This window comes from Crocodylus porosus, unplaced genomic scaffold (assembly GCF_001723895.1).
Source record: "Crocodylus porosus isolate Cpor-Errol unplaced genomic scaffold, CroPor_comp1, whole genome shotgun sequence".
Taxonomy (NCBI): domain Eukaryota; kingdom Metazoa; phylum Chordata; order Crocodylia; family Crocodylidae; genus Crocodylus; species Crocodylus porosus.
Window position 1 is genome coordinate 21,125,370 of NW_017728918.1, and position 12,048 is coordinate 21,137,417.

Consider the following 12,048-nt stretch of genomic DNA (forward strand, 5'->3'; position numbering starts at 1 on the left):
TTGCTTTCTAAACCAATGTGACTACTCCCAGAGAGAGATATTGTCTTGGGTAAATAGAAACAATAGGATGGAACAAAAAGCAAAAATGCCATTGAAAGTCAGTGGACTATCACAGCAGGTTTTCTAAGGATAGGAGATTAGCACAAAAATAAAGCATAGAATAAATTTTTACTTAGTAAAGTTACTGTTGCATTCAGAACTACCAAGATCTGATCTACACAGGGCTTGTGCACCACTACAACTACTTTGTTTAGAAGGTTCAGTTTTTTGCAGATATATTTCTACCAGTGCAGCCTTTAGCATAGATACACATATGAAGTGCAGTTTAGCTTATTTTCCTTCCTATTCAGGAATAGTTATACAAATATAAAATAGCTGTATACTAATAATGCCCAGCTTGATTTCCTTCTGTGATAAAGTAATAAACTTTTTTGAGGGGACAGCTGGCTTCTGACACTGTCTCCCACAAGGTTCTCATTAACAAGCTAAGTGCAGACTAGATAGAAGTACTGTAAGGTGGATACTTAACTGGTTGGATTTTCATGGTCAATGAGTAGTCATCAGTGGCTCAATGTCTAGTTGGGAGGAGGTGCCAAATAGGGCTCTCCAGGCATCTGTCCTGGGCTCAGTATTGTTTAACATCTTCGTAAATGAAGATGTGAGAAAAGTCAACAGCATACAGCGTTGTATTAACGGGAGTGTCTCTTACAAATCAAGAACAAATATTCTTCTGCTCAGTTCAGCACTGGTGAGATGTAACCTGGAGTATTTGTCCCGTTTGGGGCCCCACACTTCAAGACAAATATGAACAGATTGGAAAGAGTCCAGTAGGGAGCAGCAAAAATGTTTGGCAGCCTAAGAAGCATGACTTAGGAGAAAAGGCTGAAAGTGGTAATTTAGACAGTAGAAAGAGAGTGTGGGGGAATTTGATAAGTCTTCAAGTACCTGAAGAGAGATTATAACATGGAGGGTGATGGCTGTCTCTGTGTCTGTAGGAGACAGGGCTAAGAGCAATGGTGTCATGCTACAGTAGAGGAAATTTTGGTTGAAAACTGGAAGGAACTTTTTGACTATGAGGGTGGTCATGAATTCAAACAAAGTACCTAGAGAAATTGTGGAATCTCCAGCCCTGGAAATTTTCAAGAGCAGCTTGGAAAGATACTTGTCTGGGATTGTTTAGGCATGAATGATTCTGTCTTAAACAGGGATGACCTCATGCAGTCCCTTCCAGCTCTACTTTCCTATGATCCTTAATAACCACCCTTCAGGTATTTGAAAAGTGTTATGAAATCCTGCCAGTCTTCTTTTCTCTAGACTATCATAGTATGGTTGGAAATTAGGGTTAGAAGGGACCTTCAGGAGGTCATCTAGTCCAACCCCTGCTCAAAGCAGGATCATCCCCAACTAGATCATCCCAGCCAAGGCTTTCTCTAGCCAGGTCTTGGAAAACCTCCAAAGATGGAGATTTCACCACCTCTCTGAGTAACTTGGTCCTGTGTTTTACTGCCCTCCTAGTGAGAAAATTCTTCTTAATATCCAACTTAAACTTCCCTTGCTGCAACTTGAAACTGCTGTTCTTTGTTGTTATCTACCACCACTGAGAACAGTTTAGCTCCATCTTCTTTTTTGAGCCCCCTTCAGGTAGTTGAAGGCTGCTGTGAATCTCCCATCAGTCTCCTCTTTTCCAAACTAAATAAGCCCAGTTTCCTCAGCCTGTCCTTGGAAGCCATGTGCCCTAGCCCCTCACCATTTTTGTTCCCCTCTGCTGGACTCTCTCCAATTTGTCCATTTCCTTTCTGTAGTGGGGGCCCAAAATTGAACACGGTACTCCAGATGTGGCCTCACCAGTGCTGAATAGAGGAGAGCAATCACTTCCCTTGATGTACTGGCAACACACTTACCAATGCAGCTTAGTATGCTGTTAGCTTTGGCAACAAGATTACGCTGCTGGCTCATTCAGCTTATTGTCCACTGTAACCCCCAAGTCCTTCTCTGCAGACCTGCTGCCCAGCCGGTCAGCCCCCAGCATGAGTCTGTTCCATCCTAAGTGCAGAACTTTGCATTTGTCCTTGTTGAACCTCATGAGTTTCCTTTTGGCCCGATCCTCCAATTTGTCCAGGTCACTCTGAAGCCTAGACATAATCTCCAGTGTATCTACTACTTCCCCCAACTTGGTGTCATCTGCAAACCCCCTGAGGGTGCATTCTGTGTCGTCTCGCAGGTTGTCGATGAAGGCATTAAATAAAACTGGTCCCTGGACTGACCCCTGGGTCACTCCAGTTGATACTGGCTGCCAACTAGACATCAAGCCATCACTACGCTTTGAGCCTGATGCTCCAGCCAATTTTCTATCCATCTTACAGTCCATTCATTCAGCCCACACTTTCTTAGCTTGCCTGAGAGAATGTTGTGGGAAACTATCAAAAGCCTTGCCAAGACCAAGGTACACCACATCCACCAGTCTCCCCCCTTGCACAGAGTCAGTCCTCTCATGATAGAAGGCAATCAGGTTAGTCAGGACTGACTTGCCCCTGGTGAATCCATTCTGATGGCTCCTAATCACCTTTTTCTTCTCCAAGTGCTTAGACATGGATTCCTTGAGGATCTGCTCCATGATTTTTCCAGAGACTGAGGTGAGGCTGACTGGTCTGTGGTTCCCTGGATCCTCCTTTTTTTCTCTCTCTCTTTTTCTTAAATATGGGCACTAAGTTTGCCCTTTTCCAGTCATCTGGGACCTCTCCTGATCACTATGAGTTTTCAAAGATGATGGCCAGTGGCTCTGCAATCACATCACCTAACTTGCTGAGCACTCATGAGTACATTCTGTCTAGCCCCATGGACTTGTACATGTCCAACTTTTCAAAATATAGTCTCTAACCTGTTCTTTTACCACTGTTAGCGGCTCACCTCATCCCCAAATTGTGGTTCCCAGTGCAGTAGTCTGAGAGCTGACCGTGTCTGTGAAGACGGAGGCAAAAAAGGCATTGGACGCTTCAGCCTTTTCTGCGTCCTCTGTTACAAGGTTGCCTCCCTCAGTAAGGGACTCACATTTTCCCTGATCGTCCTCTTGTTACCGACATACTTGTAGAATCCCTTCTTGTTACTCTTCACATCCCTTGTTAGCTGCAACTTCAATTACTCTTTGCCCTTCCTGACTTCAGCCTTGCATACCTGAGTAATGCTCTTATATTCTTCCCAGTTCTTCTATTCGTTCCTCTTAAGTGTAATAATTTTTGTGGGTGGCTTCCATGGTGCCTTAAACTGAATGTGTGGCAGGACCTTGCTATGCAGCCTGAAACTAGCTGCATGGCAGGGCTCTGAGACTGACCCTAGGACCCACAGTCAACTGATTATTAGTCTCAGCTCTGGGACTACACTAGAATCGTGAACTCGGTCCCATGCAGTTGCAGGGCTCAGATAAACTATTTGTCAGTCCCTGCCTCAGGACTGTATCAGTTCACTTGGTACTGGCTTTCTACTTGCCCATTCAAGGGAAGCCTGGCATCATGACCCCAGGCTTCCCCTTCACCGGCAAGCTGTAATGGCATAATTAGGATCTGATCCATGATCCCAAAATCCTGCCATGTACTTGTGGCATGGCAGGAGGCACAATTGTTGGGATCTCAGAATAGATCCCATTGTGCCATTAAGTGAACATGTGGTGGAGGCTAAAGACAAAGACTGGCCAAATTAAAAACAAACAAAAATTAAAACTAGTAGATCATTTTGTAACTATCTGTAGCATTTATAATTTTGTCAGTGAAGGCTTATGAGGTCTGGTGTGAGGGGAAAGGAGGGGACCCTCTTTCTGTGGACATATCATCATTGCAGGCTTCTCACTTCTGAGTCTCTAGGAGTAAGACTCTTAAGAGTTACTATAGTTTCCTATATGGTTCTGAATACAGAAGACCCAGGAGTGATATCACAGCAGAAAAATGTTCAAGTAATTTTTTCTTCCCTTGTCAGTACTATATGTGCAGGTCAGCCTGCCACTGATCAAATTGGCCAGATGGATTAAGAAATGTGCTGCCTTTGATAAATTAGTTATCGATTACTGCTTGAAACACATTACCAGGCTTACATGGCCTAGTAATAGCAGCTCAGGATTCTTATCAACCATGACACTAACACCATTTTCAGCAATCTAGCTAAGGTTGTGTTCATGTTTTCATTTTATTAACTCCTCTGTAAATATTGCTCTAGGCAAAACTTTCAAATGCGAGGTCAGTTGGAAACTAGAGCAAATCTTTTTATACAAATTGTTACAGCATATGTGGAAGCATTCCTGCGTGGTGTGTGTATGCATGTGTTAACCTAAATGTATGTTCAGTAGAAAGGAGTGAGGTCAGACATGCTGCGAGCTAAATAAAAACCATAAACAGAACATATTTAAGGATTAAGTAATAAAAGCCCTTCACTGTCCTAAAATGAATATAATTTAATATGAAAGTCTCTTCATGTTTCAGATCTTTATTTGATTAGTTCCTTCTTTATCAAAAATGATTTTTGTCAAAAAGAACCGAGATTTCTGATGAGTCTACACTATTCTGGTTCTTTTGCTCCATAGGCCAGTAGTGCTCAACCTTGTGACCTCATGGGCCAGGTGACTGGCATGGGCCCATCTCTGGGCCAGATCGGGCCCTGGGGCTCAGCACTGCCTCCTCCCTGCCCTGAATGCTGGGATTGGGTCCTGGGGGCTTGGCACCTCCCCTTCCTACCCCTAGGCACTGACTTTGGGTCCTGGGGGCCCAGTACTGCCACCTTTCAACCCACCCCACTCACTGTGCCCCGGGGCTCAGTGTCACCTGTATTTGACCCTGCTTACTGGGATTGGGTGCCAGATCCAGCACACAGGGCCCAGGACTCCCATGAGTCCAGAGATTTGGCTGCAGGGGATACATGGGGCTGCAGGCCAGAGATTGATCACCTTGCCATAGGCAGTCAACCAACAAAAGAAAAACAGAAATCAACTGTGCTTTGGCATGGACCAGCCAAATCTCTGAACCCATGGGAAGTCCTGGGCCCTGTGTGCTGGATCTGGCACCCAATCCCAGTTTTGCCCCCAGTGATCCCTAAAGTATGATGATGTAGATTGTATAACTTGTTCTGTTGGTACAAATACAAGTGCAGCAAGCAGTTACTTTGGCTTCTGTTTCCCCACTGAATATGGGCCCCCTCTGCTTGACTCCCCAACACCTGCCCTCTGCCTGTTTTCCCCACGGCATCGGTGGGGACTGGCTGAATTTAAAATGACCGTCCAATAATTAAATTCTATACATGAAAAATTATAACAAATTTATAAATTTTACATGTATAAATTCTAATTATGGGGGGGGGGTCATGTTAAATTAAAAGTCTTGGATTTGGGTATATACAATAATTATAAACACCAGACAGTATTTGTAAAATAAGTATCATCTTATAGCAGTGCAGTGATTTGGGTAAAAATGATTTCTTAGTCTCATTCCAGTTCCAAGCAAACAGGTATATAGCTGTCCAATGAGCATGACTATAATGTTTTTCATAGGTTCATAGATGTAAGGTCGGAAGGGAAGTCAATAGATCATCAAGTCCGACCCCCTGCATAGGCAGGAAAGTGTGCTGGGTTCAGATGACCCTGGCCAGATGCCTATCTAACCTCCTCTTGAAGACCCCCCAGGTGGGAGAGCACCACCTCCCTTGGGAGCCCATTCCAGATTTTGGATTTCTAACTGTGAAGAAGTTCTTCCTAATGTCCAGTCTAAATCTGCTCTCTGTTAGCTTATGGCCATTATTTCTTGTGACCCCCAGGGGCGCCATGAGTAGAGCCTCACCAATTCCCTTCTGTGCCCCCATGATGAATTTATAGGCAGCCACAAGGTTGCCTCTCAACCTTCTCTTGCAGAGGCTGAAGAGGTCCAGGTGCCCTAGTCTCTCCTCGTAGGGCTTATATAGGGAAGTTAATAGGTGTGTGTTAGTTTGTTTTTAAATAAAAGCCTTGGCCCTAATACATGAAAGCTCATAGGCATGTGCATAAGCCATAATGATTTCAAAATATACTGCCCAGTAGACCAGCAAGTGTAGTCCATCTTTATTCAGGAAAGCATTTAAGCACATGTCTAATTATGACTGAGCTAGCTGCTTTGTTAGCCTAATAATGTTGAGTCCTTTGGCTCTGGCTCTGAGCACAGGGCAGTCATCGAGAGCCCCAGAATAGATTGTTCTAACACTTACGAAAAAACTGTGTTACATGTAACTAATAGGAAAAAAAATGCTGAAATACTTGTGTGATCTGAGGTTTATTGCTGTAAAAGAAGCTATGTTAATAATATACATTAACAGCATTTCCAAACTTACATAGGCTAACTGAATTTTCGTACAGTATTCTACAATAAGAAAGTAACTATGTTTGAAAAGCAGTTTTTGGCTTTCTTACTTATGGGTTTCAGAAATGCTTACAGCACCTAAGATAAATATCACCCAAAAAATCCATTCCTCTCATGTATTTCCCTATTACAATACTTAATTATGTTCAATGTAATTTTAGATATAATATTAGATTCTTAAATTATTTCCTTTTTCTTCTCTTCTCCTACAATATCAGAATACAAATATGTGACTCAACAACGTGGTTTGCTTTCTGAAAACCTTTTTATATTTGTGTCCTGTGCTTATAACACTGCTTCTTCAGTTATGGTTTTGATGAGTTATCAGATACAAAGTGTTACCACCATAATAAAACTGGTTTTTCATTCAGGCTGTATATCCTGCAGCCCTCAAAAATGTATTTTTGTAACACAGAGGTGTATGGGTGGCACTAAATTGCGATTTGTAGAACCCGTAGGACTTCTGGAATCAGAAAGTGTAAGCTTTGCATTTTGTAGTCTTCTTTGTGTGATGGTGATTAGAAATAAAGTAGAAAATTGCAATGTCAGAGGCTTAATGAGGGTTTAATATTTTAAATTTTGATAAACCACATACAACACCTTTACAGCCACTCATCACATACTTTTGCAATGTTAAGTGTCAGTAAAAGCTGTCATCAGCAAATTTGGGGTGCTTGGGTACCAGTAGCAGTCTAGTCACAACAGCACAGGTATTGATTTTGGCTAATTTACCCAGACCAACTGTAGGATAAATTAGTCTCCATTGGAACTTAGTACAGCTGTGGCCAAGTTCTTCCTGCTACCAACCTAACTTCAGGTACCATTACGGTATGTTACAGTCTAGACCAGGAATCAGAAACCTTTATGAACTGTAAGCCACCATTCTGTGCATTGGTTGCCTGCTGGATGTTGCAGAAGGGATGACAGCATGTAGGAGAGGAATGCAGGGCAGAGAAGGTGCCCCTGGCTGCCCCATACCATTAATCCCCATCAGTACCACAGGTTGTGGTGGGCCAGATTCAATCTCTTTTGTGGGCTAGATGCAGCCCTTGGTCCATATATTGCCAGCCCCTGGTCTAGACATACCCTTGGTCACTCCTCAATTGTACGAGTGAGTCCTGGCACACTGTCATATTTCATCAGTGAAAAACAAAAACTCAGCATAGTGCAGACCTTTTTTATTACCAGGTATCTTGAAACGTTATGTCATCTCCTGTGTAGCAAAATGCGTTCTCAGCCCTGCCTGAACAGACAACAGTTGAATGCATTTGGAAGGGGTTGAGCTACTGTTGGTGTCTGCTAGTTTTTGTACATAAATTTTCCCAGCAGTGCAGTGTTCCTGCCTGTATCAAAGGAGAGTATGCCAGGTGATATGCAAGCATTTTTGCCCCCATGTCTTCCAGACCTAATCTAAGGAGTGAAAAATGTGTAAATTTTGGGGGGTTATCATAATTGCCTCCAAATAATGCATCACTCACTGTTATATTGTATTCCAGGATACGAACTCTAGTCAAATGTCCTGCTCTCAGAAATGCAGTTGGAAGAGAAGTTGAAAATAATTTGGTTAGAAAAAGGACCTCAGCAGATGCTGTACATTAAGCTCTCAATTAAGATCCCTAGTAGCAATCACATCTATATCATTGGTACATAATGCCCTGCTTTACCATGTTTCCAGTTGTGTAATGAAAGAGATGCATAACTAGTGAAAAATTATGTCTGTATCTTATCAAGGATTTTGGTTACCAGTTTTATTTGTTGTTAGAGACTTAGGATGGCTTCCAGTAAAAACAGATACATTCTAAAAATAGATATAAGTTCCTCATTGTAATGTATTCATTGCGTCCTTGACTAAAATGCATAAACCTCATTGAAGCTGTCATTCATTGGAAGGACTTCTTCTGGGGTAAATAATAGGTTTGGTTTTCTGTAGTTAATCTGTTTAGCTTTAAACCTGGATGGTAAAAAATAAAAAATAAAAAAAAAATACCCATTTAAGTAAATTTTTAATACTAGTTATCTGGTGAATTTTTGGGTCAAGGACTGTCTTTCAATAATCACCTGGGGATACTAAACATTAAAAGTATGTCTGCAATAATGTCTAGGTTATAAACTACTGAGTTCACACGAACAGAATGCTGTTGCATCGTGTTATTTCCATGGTGACTGTCAGTAGAAACAAACATCATTGGGAAGATTCAGAGTGACTGTATCTTAAAACTTAGTCACTGGACAAGACTCGTTTATATGTAAAAAGAATGGCTCATACTGTAGTAGATCAAGTTATCTCTTAATCCAGACTTCTTTAATTGTTCGGTAATCCATTTATACAGCACAGGACCTCCTTTAAGGACAAACAGGCATGAGGGTGTTTGCCTTTTTGGCTAACTGCAATAGGACTAGATATGTATTTGGAAATAAATCTGCTACACTGTAATTGTGATGCCAAATTTGTGCTGGATTGTAAAACATACAAATGCCAGTTTCCTGAGCTTTCTCCAGTGTGAGAAAGAAAGCTGTAGTCCCTACTGACAATGGTCTGAAGAAAGCTCTAGGCCCTACTGTCAACAATGTTACCCCTCTCAAATTGTGCACTGGTGAAACCATTACAGATAGAAGCAAGCAGATGTCTCGCTGGGCTGAACACTACTCAGAGCTATACTCATGGGAAAGAAACATCACCAGTGAATCACTGGACTAAATACCAGCTCTACAGGTCATGCTAGAGTTAAACAAGAGTTAATCAAGAGTAAATTGGATGCTTATCTTGCTGGGATCCTATGACCCCAGCTGACTTCCTGCCCTTTGGGCAGGGGGCTGGACTCGATGATCTCCCGAGGTCCCTTCCAGCCCTAATGTCTATGAAATCTATGAAAATCATAAACATGGAGCCCACTGTAGAAGAGCTAAGCAAGGCCATTGATTCATTACCAAGTGGCAAAGCTCCTAGAAAAGTTGGCATCCCAGCAGAAATTCTCCAGTGCGGGGAAAAAAACATACTATCATATCTTCATCAGTTGCTACTCAAATGCTGGAAAGAGGATAAGGTACCACAAGACATCCATGAACCAACTATCATCACCTTGTATAAAAATTAAGGAGATACGGGTGACTGCAGCAACTACAGAGGTATCTCGCTACTAAGTATAGCAGGAGAAGCTTTCTCAAGCATCATCTTGGTGCGCCTACAACAGCTGGCGAGTTGTGTCTACCCTAAATCTCTGTGCAGATTCAGAGCCAGAAGATGAACCATAGACATGATATTTTTCCTTGCATCAACTTGAAGTGCAGAGAGGAATACCGACCACTGTACATCACCTTCATGGATCTAACCAAAGCATTTGACACCATCAGCAGAGCAGCCCTATTTGCAGTCCTAGAAAAGAAAAGATGCCCACCAATCCTGTTAAGTCTTATTCCTTCCATGACAACATGAAAGCACATTCCTTCCACAACACCATGAAAGCAACTGTTCAGTTTGATGGGTTTGCTTTGGGCAGCTTCAAGATAAAAAGTGGAGTGAAGCGAGGTTGTGTTCTTGCCCCTACACTCTTTGGAAACTTCTCGGTACTCCTGAACTGCTTGTTTAAAGATATGGAAGGCAAACTATACCTTCACAAGATCAGATGGGAAACTCTTCAACCTGTTATGACTCCAGGCAAAGACTAAAGTTAGAAAGGCGCTTATCAGAGGGTAAAGCCATTCCCCTTCCTCTAAAGTTAGAAAGGTGCTTAGTTACCGATGATGCTGCCCTCACAGCCCACAACAAAGACCTACTACAAGAATTCATGGATCTCCTTTGAAGAGCTTGTCAGGCATTTGCTGTCATTATCAGCATAAAGAAAACAGTTGTACTAGGACAGGGAGTTCCACAAGATTCATCAATCACCCTTAATAGGAACCAGCTAGAAGTAGTCCAAAAGTTCAGCTATCTGGGTTCTACAATAACCACCAACCTCTCACTGGATGAAGAACTTAATTTTCACATTAGAAAGACTGCCACTACCTTCAGCAGACTAACTGAAAGAATATGGAACAACTCAAAGCTTACCATCAAGACCAAAATGCTAGTTTACAAGGCTTGTATACTCAGCACTCTCATGTATGGTGGGGAAACACGGACAACTTATACACATCAAGAGAAAAAGTTAAACATCTTCCACCTGCACTGTTTAAGCTGCATCCTCAGTATCAAATGACAAGACAAAGTTAACAACGCAGAGGTTCTTCAAAGGGCAAATTTACCAAGTGTGATAACGCTACTCAGACAGAACCAGCTATGCTGGCTAGGCCATCTGAGCAGATTGCAAGATGGACGTATACCCAAGGACACACTATACGGGGAACTATCAGAGGGAACAAAAGCAACAGGACACCCCAAGCTTCGCTATGAAGACGCATGCAAGCAAGATATGAAGGTATCTGGAATTAATCCTGACCAATGGGAAACTTTGCCAAGTGATCGGAACAAGTGGCATCATCATCTCCACCAGGACATTAATGTCCATGACAGGAATTGGCTCCAACAGCTTGAAGAGAAAAGAGTCCGTAAGAAGCAAGCAGCTCCGAACCACGCAACCATGACACATACATTTGCAACCGCTGCTACAGAACATGCAAATCTCAAATTGGACTATTCAGTCACTTGAGGCACTGCAAACCATCTACGTCACAGGCTGCAATATCCACCATCTCTTGCAGACAAAAGGATGCCAATACTAATAATCTCCAGTGTGAAGCACTGGGTACAACTTGACAATACTGAACTCTGGTATGAGGAGCTACTCTGCTTCTTCATTTGTTTCTACCTGATAGAGGCATATTAAATTTCTTCCTGAACTTTGCCGTACTTCACTGAGCGCAGTAAAAATATTAATCCCACAGATAGCAGCAACTGCTCAGTTCTTTTTTTAGGAAAACCTGTGAAAGTTTGAATGGTGATACCTCGTCCACCTCGCCTATAATATAACAAATATTCCAATTATAACCCTACACTGCACACTTTTTTAATCTGTGCTTTTGAGTTTCCAAACAGACTTATTGCCATTGGGAAATTTGTTTTAAAGTTTGACTTTCATTTTACACTTGACACAAGACTTTCCTAAACTTTTTATGTGAGTAATGTTCAGAATGTCTCCTGAGATCTGACTGGAGGAATTTTACCTGTGTTTTCAGTGTGTAAAGGAATTAAGTTTGCTGCTGCTTAACCAGTCCCTCCTGCTGCCATCCCTGAAATTGCTAGTAGAAAGCAGAGATCAAGATCTTCATGCTGTGGCACTGGAGCAGATAACAGCTGTTGCTAAGGTATGAACTGTTGAATTAAGCATCCTTCATAGTTTCAGGCAATAAATTAGCTCTTTTATCTTCATATAAGAAACTGAGTCTCTTGAGTGCATTATCATTATTAAGATTTTCTAAAGCTATTGTGTCTGCAGTGAGCAATACCATAAGGCTGGTGAGATCATTTATATTCTCCAGGTGGTAGTTGAAAACTAACAGTATATTCTATAAACTGTCTAGCTACCCATTGCAATTCACTGTGTTGGAGCAAGAAACTATTGTAGATTTTCATATCCATTTTCACGTTCTAGTTCTTTTTAAAAATTAGTCTCTAATAATTCTGTATAAAGTGGCAAATTGATTCTGATAAATTTTGTGTTGTCACTGCTGACATTCCCATAGGTAC

At 41.9% G+C, this 12,048-nt stretch overlaps 1 protein-coding gene across 1 annotated transcript in view; it reads left to right on the forward strand.

The window, feature by feature from the left end:
* The window catches only part of NBAS (neuroblastoma amplified sequence), a 364,123-nt gene extending 352,451 nt beyond the window's left edge, over nucleotides 1-11,672 (forward strand). The window contains exons 50-51 of the mRNA XM_019538135.1: nucleotides 7,862-7,928; nucleotides 11,517-11,672. Of these exons, the coding sequence (XP_019393680.1) occupies nucleotides 7,862-7,928; nucleotides 11,517-11,672 (223 nt within the window). The remainder of the gene's footprint in view (nucleotides 1-7,861; nucleotides 7,929-11,516) is intronic.
* Nucleotides 11,673-12,048: the final 376 nt, after the last annotated feature.